General features: G+C 48.7%; 1 protein-coding gene across 1 annotated transcript; it reads right to left on the reverse strand.

The window, feature by feature from the left end:
• Positions 1-8,271: 8,271 nt before the first annotated feature.
• On the reverse strand, positions 8,272-8,850 carry LOC124235197 (divergent paired-related homeobox-like). Its single transcript, XM_046652805.1, has one exon. It carries the CDS (start codon positions 8,848-8,850, stop codon positions 8,272-8,274), a length of 579 nt encoding a protein of 192 aa, XP_046508761.1.
• Between the last annotated feature and the right edge of the window lie 5,802 nt (positions 8,851-14,652).

The raw sequence follows: 14,652 nt of genomic DNA on the forward strand, positions 1-14,652 counted from the left end.
CCAAAAGAACTGAAAAAGGAAAAGGTGAAACTTGGGTGTGAAGTAGGATGAAATGACACCAGGAAATGGAGGCTACGAGCTCTCCTTTGGGACTGAAAATAGATCAAAGACTGGGCTATTCTCGTCTTTCTGGGGAGGGAAGCATCGAAGGGTGACACAGCTGACTTTTTGCCCAGGGCACTTACTAAAGGCAAAGAGGACTCCTGGAGCTGCTCTCTTTGCCTTAACTGTTGGCCTCGACCAAAAGTGGCACAGTCTACACAAGGAGGCCCCTTTCAAGAACCACCAAGGACACATTACTCTCTTAATCGGAGCTGTTTCTCATTGAGTGCCAACCTTGGATTAAGTATGGAACTAAGGACTGAATATACATGGTTTCACCAAATCTAGACAAAAACTGCCAAGTGGAGTATTTATTATGCCCACTTTATAGATAAGACCAGTGAGGCAGGGGGGCATCAGTAGCACACCCACACCCACATAGCTAGGAAGAGGCCGAGTTGGACCTCAAAGCTCTTTTCTCTTCTCTGACCGCCTCTCGATCCAGAAGGGTTGGGAGGGCTGTGGAGGGGCAGCCAATGTTCCTCAGAGGAGGTGCAAATGTGCCCTGAGTGACAGCTCTGCCTTGAGACGCTCTGGAGGTCTCGTCTCCCCTCTGGGTTGACCTGGCATTTCAACAGCAAACTCTTAAAATAGTGCCTGAAGGGTGTGGCCTGGGTCTGGAGGCTTGATCTTGCTCCAAATTAAAACTACGGTCAGTGGCAGTCCCGCCTTCTGGGTTAGAGTTCTCACTCGTGCCCTGGGTGGGGATGTCATATTCATGTCTGACTGGCCTGGTTGTGTAATCCTTGGTTTTAAAGAGTTCTTCCTCTTTAGTGTAATTTAAACCCTAGGCTGTAATTGGTGGGGCTTTTGTTTGGGGAAGAGGGTTGTATTTAGATGGGGGACCGTTTATGTGTTTATTGGTCAAATATATTCTAATTTATGTGAAAGGCGTAGCTGTAAGGCATATATTTCATTCCTTCCATTCTCAGCTCTTCTCACCCCTCACAGTCAAAGTAGAATCAAGCATAAGAACCTACTGAACGCCCACGGCTCCAGGCTCTGTCTTTACAGACCCCTGTGCTCTCTGGGGAAGGGGATCTTGGGGTTCCTGGATCTGTGTCTGGAACCCCGGGCTTGAGTTCCAGCTCTGCCCCGCTTTCACTGTCTGACTTTGGACAAGTCATCTGTCCCTCTGGCCTGGGTTTCCCATCTGTGAAACGTGGAGCTGAACCAGGTGATGTGTGAACGGCTTTGTTAAGACAAGAGTTTCCGGGAGAATCTCCTGAAGGGCTTGTAAAAACAGAGCCTTCTGAGCCCATCCCCTAGTCTCTGATTCAGTGGAGCTTGAGAACCTGCATTTCTAACAAGATCCAAGATGCTGATGCTGCTGGTCCAAGGACCGCACAGGGAATGTCTAGTTAAGAGTGAGTGGCATTCAGGGAGTGGTGTTACTGTGAGGCAGGGCAGGAGTCTACAGCCAAGGGAAGCTGCTCCCCTCACCACCATCCACACCCTTCAGGACACAGTTTCCCAACTTCAGATAAGTATCATCTGGGGTGCTTGTTTCAAAGCAAAACAAAACAGATTCTTTGGCCCCAGCCTAGACTTACCAAATCAGAAGTTCCAGGGGGGAGGGCTGGTAACCCGCGTCGGAGCCTCCAGGACAGTCTTAGCATCAGAGATGGTTGGAAAACACTGCAGCTCCGCTGCTAGTTCCAGATGGCAAAAACTTTATGTGAAAGCAAATGGTCCATGTCCCCTCCAAGTGGGGACACGGATAATAAGGGTCAGCATCTTTTCTGCAAGGAAGAGGTGTTCCCCAGCCTAGTACTGAATACCTCATAAGGCCTGGAAGCCAGATATCGGGGTTTCTGATGGCATCGGGGCAAGAGTCAAAGAAGACGTGAAGTGCACTTCAGCGTGGCCCTCGTCACCAGCACCAGGAGAAAGCTGCCAAAGCAAGGCGCTCATCCGCTTCACACAGGCAACCAGGTCCCAACTCTGGCCCCAGCACAACTTGCAGCAGGGGTTCCAGTCCGGCTGCCCATCAGATTTATGTGACAGCTTTGTAACCCTCCCCTATGTATGACTGAGCATCGCCCTAGACCGATTAAACCAGAGATTCGTAAGGGCTGGGACGCAGCATAGCAGTGTCTAATGCTCCACAGGGACCATAGCATGCAGCTGGCCCTGAACTAAATGCAAGAGGTGGCACAGGTGGCACCCCTGTGCCTTGCACACCTTCCCAGGATCTCGCCCTTGGTCACCTGCATGCCCATCCAAAGACTTAGTTACAAACCACACGGCATGTCAACTCGTTTAAAATGGTACCTCACTAAGTCATGTTTGGATGCTTCTTTCAAAACCGACATTTTTGAAAAGATGCTCAACATAACTAATTATTAGGGAAAGGTACATCAAAACCACAATGAGAGAACACCTCACACCCATTCGGATGGCTACTACTGAAAAAAGAAAGAAAGAAGGGGCAGGCCCAGTGGCATAGCAGTTAAGTTCACATGCTCCACTTCGGCAGCGCGGGGTTCACCGGTTCAGATCCCAGGCACGGACCTACATACCACTTGGCAAGCCATGCTGTGGCAGGCGTCCCACATATAAAGTGGAGGAAAATGGGCACAGACGTTAGCTCAGGGCCAGTCTTCCTCAGCAGAAAGAGGGAGGATTGGCAGCAGAAGTTAGCTCAGGGCTAATCTTCCTCAAAAATAAAATAAAATTAAAATAATAAATAAATAAAAAGAAAGAAAAGAACAAGTGTCAGTGAGGATGTAGGGAAATTGGAACCCTTAAGCACTGTTGGTGGAAATGTAAAATGGTGCAGCCACTATGGAAAACAGTATGCAGACTCCTCAAAAAATTAAAAAGAGAACTACCATATGATCCAGCAATTCCATTTCTGGGTACATACCCAAAAGAATTGAAAGCAGGATCTTGAACAGATATATATACACCCATGTTCACAGCAGCATTATTCACAGCAGCCAAAATGTGGGAGTAACCCAAGCGTCCATCAAAGGAAGACTGGATGAACAAAATGTGGTACATACATACAATGGAATATTATTCAGCCTTAAAAAGGGAAAGAAATTCTGACACCTGCTTCAACCTGGATGAACCTTGAGGACATTGTGCTGAGTGAAATAAGCCAGTCACAAAAAGACAAATACGATAGGATTCCACTCGTATGCGGCATCCAGCGTAGTCAAATTCTTAGAGACAGAAAGTAGAGTGGTGGTTGCCAGGGTCTAGGGGGAAGTGGAGGGGGAGTTGATGTTTAATAGGTACAGTTTCAATTTGGGAAGATGGAAAATTCTGGAGATGGACAGCAGTGATGGTTGCCCAACCGCATGAACGTACTTAACACCACAGAATTGTACACTTCTAAACGGTTAAGGTGGTAAATTTTATGTCATATCTATTTCACCACAATTTATAAAAGTCACAACGTTAAAAAAAAAAACTAACATTTCGTGGAAATGATGAGGGTCTCCTCCATGATAAAGTGGATTTTTTTCTGAACCAAATGTAGGCGTCAGGGCTGGTGCTCAGGGAAGCGTGACGTGCACGTGTCAGTTTTCAAAACATCTCCTACCCAGCACAGGAGAGCCCAGGGGACATTCCGGTCTCTTCCCAAACACAGAAATAATCTGCTAGGGAAAAACTGTAAGTGAAGAAACCTGGTCGCAGAAATCCATGTATCGATGCCAGGTACACGTTTACGATTGTGTTTCATCCATTGACCCCTGTGAGCTGTTACTCATTTGTTTACTCTTTCACTGTACAAACAGGTGCCAGGCCCTGGGGCAAGGAGAAGCAGAGGGAGCCAGTGTCAGGGCCCGACCCTGCAAGCTCACCACCCAGCATGTCCTTCCAGGGAGAGGTGGCCCAGGGTGGGGGAAGAAGGAAGAAGACAGAAAGGGGGACCAGAGTGAGGAGAAGTCACAGAGACTTCAAGCTGCTTCGGAAGAGTTGGAGAGGGGGCAGATGGAGCGAGCTCCGCGTGGGGCCTTGCATTGGGAACTGGTTTCTGGGAGGCCTGAGGCTGTGTATAGCTCCTCACCGCAGCTCCAGCCCCTGCCACAGTAGGGATGCAGCAAACGTTGGTTGGTGATATGTCAGAGCAGGGTGAATTTTGCAAGAAATACAGAAGAGCAACCAAAACCAGGCCCGGGGTTGAGTTTAAAAAGCAGAGTGAGCTGCCCAGGCCTCTTCCCCTCCCCAGGGGCTTGGCAGAGCCAGAGGAGGCCAGGGCCCTGCCCACTGCTGGGTTCTGGGAGGCCCCCACTGGAGCATTTTGGAGGGACAACCCTTCTGCACGCCCATCCCTTTTCTAAACCAGCGATGGATTATTTTCATTTCACTCAGATTGAACAGCGAGACTAAACTGGGTCCAATTTCTGATCAGCATCATTTCTCAGACTTGCTCAGGGAAGACAAAACCCATTAAACTCCCCCCTGCTCCCCGATGAGAGCCACTTGCTCCCCCATGGCCACAAGATGGGAACTCTAGAGGGTAAAGGCTCATTTTATGTGAATCAGTGACTGGCTTATTGGAGGTGCTTAATAAATATTCGATCATAACAATCTTAATTACTGGATTACATCATGTCTGTCTTAGGCTAGGATATAAATAAATAATGCCATAATAATAATGAGGCTCTAACAGAGGGCTGCGCAGTGTGAGTTCCCAACACTATGCAGGCGGTTTTAATAAATTTGAGTGGATTTCATATTTCATGAAGACATATCTGCTCACAGCAGGTAAGTGTTTCTGAAGATAAGCCTTATTTAGTATTAAAGCTGGCGGAACACTTCCTGCCTTCCTGTTTCATGTCCTCTTTAAGGCTTAATTCGACGCAACGTGGCACCCGCTTCTCCAAGTGTTCAAGGGTGTCCGGCGGCGAGGAAGGGGGCAGGGCTGGTGTTCGGGGTCTGGCCCCCCAACCAGCTTTAGGGGAGTCATTGAGACAGGTTAGCTTTGTTGCAATCAGCTATCCCTCTCCAACACAGCCTAAGCCATGCCCTGCTTAGAGTGGGCTCGCAGACACGGAAGTCTTCGGTCCTGGCAGGTTATGTAAATGAAATGAGTGAAGTTAGCGGGTGGCCAGCAGGAGGGTGCATGCCCTGCTCGAAGGGGCAGCCCCACTCGGCCCCAGCTCCCGTGCCCCATGCAGGAACGCCACCCAGTGGTGCCCAACCTTTCATTAAAAAGAGTCAGAATGCCACTTCTCCACAAAAACCTCCTGATTTTTTAAACACTGCTAGTCAATCCAGATGATCAGAGAGCAAAAACCTCATGCAGACTTTGGGCCACATCTGATCAGGGGCTGCGCTGGCAAATTCAGCATCTGGAGCTGAGAGCCAGAAATATAACAAGCAAAGGTGTGTGCTGGTCCCTCCACACAGGCCAGGAAAGAGCAGGAAGAGCCCACGGCCTGGGACTTCTGCACTCAGGGTCTGGCACAGCTGTTATCTGCTGGACTCGCCATGTGACTTCCATAAGTCCCCATGATCCTGCTCCCTCTGCCGGAAACTGGAGGGCGACAGGCTGCTGAGCTTTCCTCAAAGGGCAGCACTGAGAACCAGTGCCCCACAAAGTGACGAGAAGCCCTCTGCAGGCCAGACGGCACCGTTCATGCCAACAAAGCAGTGACTAGTGGATGCCCAGGAAGTCGTGTGCGTGTGAAAACCTCACAGCTCCCTGAATTCTAGCCTCTGGAATCCTCTGGAAGCTTCTGGAAGCAGGGCCAGTCTTGGGGAGTTGGGATCTGGATGTCAGACAGCAAACCTGGAGGGGAGATGGTGACCTGCAAAGCCACTCATCTGAGAGTGTGCCGTCTGGCTCTGTCCCAACCTTGCAAGACATCCCAGCCAGTCCCATTCCCACTGTGGGTATCTGTTTCCTGCTCTGCACTCTAAAACTGGACAGGAAGATGCGAATGAGCCTCTTTTGGTGAGCTGAGCTGTGGGAAGGGGGTCTTGACATCTCCCATTTCCCAACAGGAAGCCCAGAACTTCGATGGGATTAAAGTAACTCGAGTGGGGTGGCCCATCCGTGGTTATGAGCACCACCCGACTCCTGTCTGGGTCCCAAGGTGACCCTCTGTAGCAAAGACAATGCCTTTAAAGGGACCTTGGGACGTGCAAGCGTCCAAGAAGCAGCTTTTGGCCTGGACACGGCCACCACGTCACAGCCCTGGCCATTGGGGAGTGAGCTCCCCAGCCCTTGGGAGAAAGTAGACAGCTCCAGGCTTTCTAGAGAAGCTCGCCCTGCACTGGGGTATTTTTAGCCCCATCGCCCCATACATCCATTCCAGGGGTGTTAACATCACCGGTGAAATTAGCCACTCACCTCTGCCTGGCTCCGGCAGGGTGTGTGGGGTGGGGAACGGAAAGTAACTCACTTAAACTCTGGACTCAAGTTTCCCTGTGAGCTGGTCCAACACTAATCTCTCGTCAAAAGTAGGAACAGGTTTTCTTCACCTTGCTTGCAAATAGTCTTGATGCAAAATGCGTTCTCATTAAAAATAATCATAATAAAGAAATCAACACACATATATCCTGCTTACAAAACAATATCTGGGAGTTTTAGGTATTTTGCCTAAATTTTAGGTATTTGCTGCTGTATTATTTAAGATTTTTTTTACGTAACTACATTTTTACAGGTTTCTTTCTTTCCATAAATACCTGCCTTTTTATATTGATATATTAAGTCCGTTTTCACTTGGTGGCTTAACAATCTACCATAAATGCTTTCTTCTATTTTAATTTTTTAATTTTTAAGCATAGACTTAGTCTACCAAATTCTGAAATCGGACGCCTTTTTCTGATGTTTTGTGTACCTGCCAATATTTGTAGAGATGTTGGCCTCCTTGAAGCCGCTTTGTATCAAATAACCCTAAGTGAGGTTACCAGACAGACTGGAGTCTACGGGACGGGCCAGGCAGGCCCAGGTGCCACGGCCTCTGCCATGTGGCCTGAGGGACAGTCTCAGATCTCACCCTGGCTCCTGCAGAGACTGCCCAACCACCCATGTTCTCTGATTCCCTGTGTCTCTCTTCTTCCCTTAAGCTCCCACCGTCCCTTCAGCCGGCTCTGACCCTCTCTTTCTCTCCTCTTTGACCCAGAGAATTTGCTTTTTTTTTAATTACGGAACTTTTCAAATGCGTACAAAAGATCAGAAGATAGTATAGCAAACGCCCAACTTCCAAAATCTTGTTTCATGTGCTCAACCCTTTTCTGCCTCCCCTGCAGCACTTACAAGGCCCAGATTTCATCTCATGTCATCCATAAATATTAGTGTAGGTCTTACTAAACGACAAAACTTCGTGTTTTTTTTTTTAATTGATCACATGTCCCTTTATTCATCGATGTACACATGCAGGGAGAGGGGAGTTAGAAGGAGGAAATCAGGAGGCTTGAACTTCCTTGGAAGGGCTTGTGGTGTTTTCATTGTCTTAAGGAGAGTTGAGGGACCAGCTCCGTGGCCAAGTGGTTGAGTTCGCGCCCTCTGTTTCGGTGGCCTGGGGTTTGCCGGTTCAGATCCTGGGTGCAGACGTGGCACCACTCATTGGGCCAGGCTGGGGTGGTGTCCCATATAGCACAACCAGAAGGACCTGCACCTGGAGTGTACAGCTGTGTCCTGGGGAGCGCTTTGGGGAGAAGAAGAAGAAAAGAAAAAAAGGAAAAGGAAGATTGGCAACAGATGTTAGCTCAGGTACCAATCTTAAAAAAAAAAAAAAGATTAAAAAAAGAAAAATTTGGGAGCTGGAAATATTTGAGTGGTCAAAGTTATAAAGAGATGGCTGGGAAGGTGACTGAAAAATAGAAAGTAGAAAAAATAAGCCAAATCTCCACTTACTGACAGTGACTAAACCTGAATGATACTGGAGAAAAAAATAAAATCATAACAAAGAAGCAGGAAAAAGAAAAAAGATACTGCCCATACTGGTCTCTTAGATCTACCACATGGGCAGCCGCTAATCTGTTTTTTGGCGCTGTGGTATTTCCTGCTCCAGGAATGCATATAAATGGAATTATATAGTATGTTGTCTTTTGTGTCTTTTTTTCTTTCATTCAACACAATGTTGAAACGCATCCATGTTGTGTATATCTTGTGTTCCTTCCTTTTTATGGCTGAAAAGCATTCTCGTGTGTGGGAATCATTACAAATCATTCCACCATGTGACTTTTTGTGTCTGGGTCCTCTCACTGACAAGATCTTGGTGGCGATGAAGAGCAGAAGGAATTAGCGCTGGTGCTCGTGGAAAGAACTTGGGATTCCAGAGTGGGAGAGAGGCAGTATATGTTAGGGTCTCGGCAGCAGCCGAAATGAACTATTTTGTGGCCAACAAAGTGGTCTGTGTCAGCATTAAAATTGGGGCACAGGCGGAGCTGGAAGGCAGGCACTGGATGCTCTGTATAAACCAGGGATGCGGGGAGGGCCCCGCGAGGGGATCTGGGAGGTGTATCCGCACCTGTCTTGGAAGAGCTGGCCTTGCCTCCTGCCTCAGCTAATTGCTGCTGTTGAGCCTCTTGTTGTTTTTGCTGAATAGGCTTGTATTTGGCTGTCTTGAGTTTTGCTCTGTGGTTCTTGAACCAAACCTTCAAGACTGTTGGATGTATCTCCATTTTTGAGGCCATTTCTCTCTGAAGGCTAGAGGTCGGGTATGGGTTCTCATTGAACAGGAGCCGCAAATCTGCCAGTTGTTTCTGAGTGAACATGGTTCTTTTCCTTTGTGGATACTTCTGGGGCTTTCCTTTAGGAAGATCCCCTGGGTCAGACATCGTGTAACCTGGATGTGTTCCTATGCTCTGGTCCAGTGACAAGCCAAAACTTCTTTTTTTTAACATACTATTATCACACTTAAAACACCAGCAATGATTCCCAAATAGCATCAAATGCCAGGCAGCGTTCAAATTCCCCAACTTGTCTTATAAATGTTTGCTGTGGATGGTTGGTTGGAATCAGGATCCAAAGAGGGTCCATACATGGCGTTCGATCGATGTGTTCTTTAGTGTCTTCTAATCCATAGGTCCCATCTGTCTTGCGTTCGATGGCTTATTTGTTGAAGAAATTGGCCGCTTGTCCTGTAGAGTTTTCCACACCCCAGATTTTTCTAAGTGCTTCCTCATGGTGTCATTTAACAGTTTCCTCTGGGCCTCTTGTTCCTGTAAGCTGGCAGCAAAATCCAGGGTGAGAGGCTCGTTCTGATTTCGGTTTGATTTTTTGGCGAGAATACTTCACAGGCAATGTGTGTTTGCACAGGAGGCCTGTTGGCAATTGTCATCCTGATCCATTGTTTTGTCCGGGTTTTGAAAAATGATAATATTCTAGTTCCACCCTTCCTTCCTTGTTGGAGAACGTCCCCCTCATCTGTCATGTGGTTCCCTATACTGTTCAGTACATGAAAAGCAGGCCGGGGACTGGACCCTCACTCACTTTTCCGAAGAATGAAGCTGCTCCCTACACCCTCCCAGGCGACCATGGTGGGTAGCTGGAGTTTTTATTTCTTTCAGCATCATTAGGAATTCACGGGTTTAAATGTATGCAGTGTTTTACAAACCCTCAAGGTTTTCATTCTTACTGATGTAAACACTGCTCCATCTTTTGCTGGTGGGGATCTCCTCAAGTGGGTTCCTTAGTTCCTTTGACAGCAGCCCAAGAGGTTTTCTTTCTTTTTTTTTTTTTTTTGAGGAAGATTAGCCCTGAGCTAACTGCTGCCAATCCTCCTCCTTTTGCTGAGGAAGACTGGCCCTGAGCTAACATCCATGCCCATCCTCCTCCACTTTATACGTGGGACGCCTACCACAGCATGGCTTGCCAAGCAGTGCCTTGTCCGCACCCGGCATCCGAACCAGCAAACCCCAGGCCACCGAAGCGGAACGTGTGCACTTAACAGCTGTGCCACCAGGCCGGCCCCAAGCCCAGGAGGTTTTCTTAGCCTGCCTGCCTTTTGATGCGACAAGGGGTTCTAGACTCTTCTCACACATTTTCTGCTCCAGATGAGGGAATGTCTGTTCTTTTTAATGAGAAACTGTATTTAGGGACAAAAATCTAGGTACAAAGCAGATTCATGGCTACTGTGTTGGTCATTGTTTCTTGGCCTTTTCAGTTGGAAATGCTTTTCTTTTTTAAAAAGAAAGTATATCTTGATATGCTTTACATTCATTTTATGTTCGATTTTTTAGTATTTGATTTTACATAATCTCTTGATGTTCATATTCGAATATACAAGTTCTGGGTTTTACTTACCATTTTGATTTTATATTTGCATCTCTTTTCTCTAACACTAAAAAAAAAAACACTCGCTTTCCAACAACATTAACATACGAATTTGCTTTATCCGTCTGACTATCGACAGGGCAGGTGGAAGCCTACTTAGGGTGAGCGCCAGGATCCCTGAACGCAAGCCCCACACGCACCTTCTCCTAGTTCTGTGACCCTGGGCCATCTATTTAGCTCCTTATGCCTTAGCTCTCACCTGTAAATCCCCCTCAGAGATGCAGGGAGGACGGAGGGAGGCCAATGAGAAGGCACCTGGTGTTGCCTGAGACCTGATGAGCACTGCGTACCTGTCTGTCGAATCCAGTTGCGCGGCCACTGCTCTGGAAAGGCAGCATGCGCATAATAATCTGTAGCGACAGGCGAAGGGCAGAGCTGGCCCAGCTTGTCCCGTAGCGTCTCTTTCTTCTCCAAGTGTGGCCCTTGGACCAGCAGCGTAAGGAGTGCCCAAGCACTCGTCAGAAGTGTGCACCCTGAGGGAGGGCCCGGGAATCTGTGTTTTCACCAGCCCTCCAGGTGATCCGAGAACCACTGCTCTGAGAAAAGCAGGGCAGTAAGGAGCTCCCTACCTCCAGAGCCCCCCATTCATTCCCCAGCACATGTTAGTGCAGGGCAGGATGAGGAAGACAGAGTAAACTCTTCCTGGAGCTCGCATTCTGGGGTGGATATAGACAGACCCATGACCAAAGAAGTGATGGCTCTATGAGTGATCAGTGCCATGAGGGCTATAAACAAGGTGGCATGAAAGAGGCCCCCTAGGGCCAGGGGTGAGGCTCTTTAGCTGGATGGTCAGGAAAGGTCTTTCTGAGGAAGTGACACTTGAGCTGACATTTGAATGGGGAGAAAAAAGCAGCCATGGAAAGATCAGGGACAGAATGTCAGCAGGTGCAAAGGCCCTGAGGCAGGATAGAGCTGATACATGAAGAGGAGCAAGGAGGCCAGGGTGGCTGGAGCCAGTGCGAGAGTCATGATTCTTACCTTGGTCCATCTCTGAGGTCAAAACAATCCTGCTATCCCTATGTCAGAAGTGGGCTTGGGGCAGTTCAACAATGGCCTTCCTCTGTGGCAGCTGCTCTGGGGAAGAAAGCAGGCAATGCCTGGGCATGCAGAGCAGCAAAGAGGGACCCTGGGCTCTGCACTCCAGCCCTTCCTCGAGGTCCCCGTGATCCCACCACCGCCTCTTGCACGGTTCTTGCAGCAGTTCTTCCAGGAAGCCTCTGCTTCCTGGCATTTTAGTGATTATGTGCGCCAGGAACAAAAACGCAGCCTGGAGAGACAGGGAGCCCTGACTTTGAGAGCGGCTCTGCTGCCCATTACATAATTGTGCGCAAGGGAATTCACCTCTTTGACCTTGTTCGGCATCTGGAAATAGAGACAGGAACAGCTCCCTCCCAGGATGGTTGTGAGGATCAAAATACACAGTCTGTAAGACAGCTAACCCGGTGCCCAGTAAGGTGCCTAGAAAAGGGGAACTCGCCCCATTTTTATTTCATTAGCACAAAGTTTAACTTCTTAAGGTCCAATATTTTACAGATAACTGCATAAGCCAATAGAAACAATACTAGTGACCTAGGAACAGAGTTCCTGCTTAACATCTGAACTCAGAGCAATTAATGATGGGGAAGTTGGATCTGAGACCAGGAGCAGAGCTGGCCCAGTGCCATTCAACAGAAACACAGCGTGCACCACGTGGGTCATTTAAATTTTCCAGTAGCCACATTAAAAAAGTAAAAAGAAACATGTGCAAACAATCTCAATAACATATTTTATTAAAGCCAAAATATCCAATTATCACTTCAACACAGATTCGATACAATATTCAATACAGAACATTACTAAGGAGATATTTTATTTTATGGGGCTTTTTTTTGTTCACACTAAGTCTTTGAAATCCAGGGTGCACTTGACGCTCCCAGCACATCTCGACTCAGACTAGCCAGGTTTTGAGCACTCATTAGCCACATTTGGTTGGTGGTGATGAAGTGGATAGAGCAACTCAGGGTCGGCACGGTGCGGCCCATGAGTCAGTCCATCCTGTCCCATTTTTGTACAGCCTCGTGAGCCAAGAATGGTTTTGACATATTTCAATAGTTAGGGGGAACATCAAAGCAAGAATATCTTGTGACACGTCAAAATTATATGAAACACAAACATGTGCCCATAAATCAAGCTCTATTGGAAGGTGGCCACGCCCGTTTGTCAACAGATCATCTCTGCCCGTTTTCCACGGGCGAGCGGAGCAGCTGTGACAAAGACCATCTGCCCTGCACAGCTGGAAACATTGACTCTCCAGCCTTTTACAGAAAAATTTGTCCACCCCTGCTCTAGAGAGTAGAACACCTTCCCCGGCTTCTCCTGACTCTGGATTTCCAGCTCTCTCTGCGTGGAGAAATGAGTTATGCAACTCCAGACACGCTGGGGGCCCACCTCCCAGCTGGTTGCCATGATTTTGTGGGCATTTAGTAGCATTTTAATAAACTGGATTTACTCCATTTCACAGCACAGGTACCATTTCTTTCATTTAAATCTTGCCTTCTAAAGTTCTAAGCCAAGAATCTTGAGGGAAAGGCCTTAAGGAGAGTCCCCAGGCCCAGGTGACCCTCAATTGACTGTGACATCCGCCATCTTGGCACCAGGCTGGTCAGTCTGGGAGAGCAGCAGTGGAGGGAAGGGGCCTCAGTGACCTGGGTCGGGGGACTGTTTTCACACAGCCCCCCTCCCCCCCAAATCCAGTCCCCCTGAGCTAGGCCCAGGATGCGCATTATCACGCGACATGCCTTCACAAGGGCACCAACCCAGAGTTCCTGGTAAGGAATCCACCTGAAGGAGGGTCCAACTGCTCAGGCCCCTCCGCAGGGGCGTGGCCCAGTGGGGCCTGAGCTCCAGAAACGCCTGCTCCTGTGGTGCCCCATCCTCCATCAGCCCTGAGGACACACTTTCACTGTGCCAACACTGAGGTACAGAATCCCCTCGTTCTGATAACAAATGAGCAGCTAAGGAGGTGCCCAGGCCAGACTCTGCTCCCTCACCAGGGAGTTCATGTCCCCTGGACTTGGGCTGGGAGACTGGCTCACTGGCGGTGGGAGGCGGGGGAGGGGGTGGCGTGAAACAGAGATGTTTAAGCTGGACAGGCAGGTGGACAAACCCTCATTTGCATCCTCAGTGCCACCGTTAGCTGCGTGACATTGAGGGCCTCCACAAGCCTCAGTTTCCCCACCTGTAAAGAGAGGGCATGAAAAGCCATCACACAGGCATTCGGTGCGAGAAAGCACAGACAGTGTGCAGCATGTAATGGTGCTCAGGCAATACGGGTCCCCTAGCTTATCTTTTCCCAGCTCCCTGACGGGGAGCGATTGGTGGGGATAGAACAAAATGGTGCAGGCATGAAGATAAAGAGTGTACAGCACATAGTTTAACTTATGGAAGGACTCAGAACCGTGCAGGGCACAGAGTAAGCGTTTTATATGCGTCAGCATTGTTATATTGTTATTATTACTATTAAGCCTGGGAAATGCACCAGCCTCCTGAAGAAGTTTCTGCAAGCAACTCCCTAAGAAGGCTGAGCCCTAGAGAAGAACATCTCTGTGGCCTCCTGCCCAGCAGTCTGACACAGCCGTGTCCCAGGGTAGAAGAGTGGGGGGAGTTGCCTTATGTTCTTTGCAAGGATGTGAGCTTTGAACACCCAGCACCAGAAAACGGCCTGAAGGAGCCATTCCACATTGCCCACATGACCAGCTCTTGGACGTTTCTAATTAATACAGATGCAGAACAGAGTAAATTTGCTGCAAAATTAAGCTACAAGAGCAAAGCCATTTTCCCCTCACAATTAGGCAAATGGGCAGCTCCCACAACATGCCAGGGGTTCCGCTGGGAGCTGGGGCTGGTGAAGTCACTGCAAGGATGGGACACCATTGCACGCCGGCTGAGGACAGCTTTATTTATGCTCCTGCAGAATGCACAAGCAGGCCTTGTTTTTCTGGACGACTAGGGAGCCGGCTCACATAGCGTTCGTGATTCTACATTTAGAATTGTGTCTTCATTCACATTCTTTCCACGCAGCTCACAGTTCCTGGACTGGGAGAGAGTGGTCACTCTGCCTGGGCCCGTCCTCCGGAGGGTTGCCAGCTCTGACTCATGCGAACCCTGAGCTCCTGCTCTGAGCTTGGGCTGAGATCTCTGGCAGTGCTCTGTGCTGGGGTGGTCCATGCCGATGCACCCAGCACGACTGAACCAGACGGGGGTCCCTGGCACAGGGCAGGTGGAGCCACATTCTGGGAGACATCAGATTCTGCAGCGGTCAGCTG

This window comes from Equus quagga, chromosome 2 (genome assembly GCF_021613505.1).
Source record: "Equus quagga isolate Etosha38 chromosome 2, UCLA_HA_Equagga_1.0, whole genome shotgun sequence".
Taxonomy (NCBI): domain Eukaryota; kingdom Metazoa; phylum Chordata; class Mammalia; order Perissodactyla; family Equidae; genus Equus; species Equus quagga.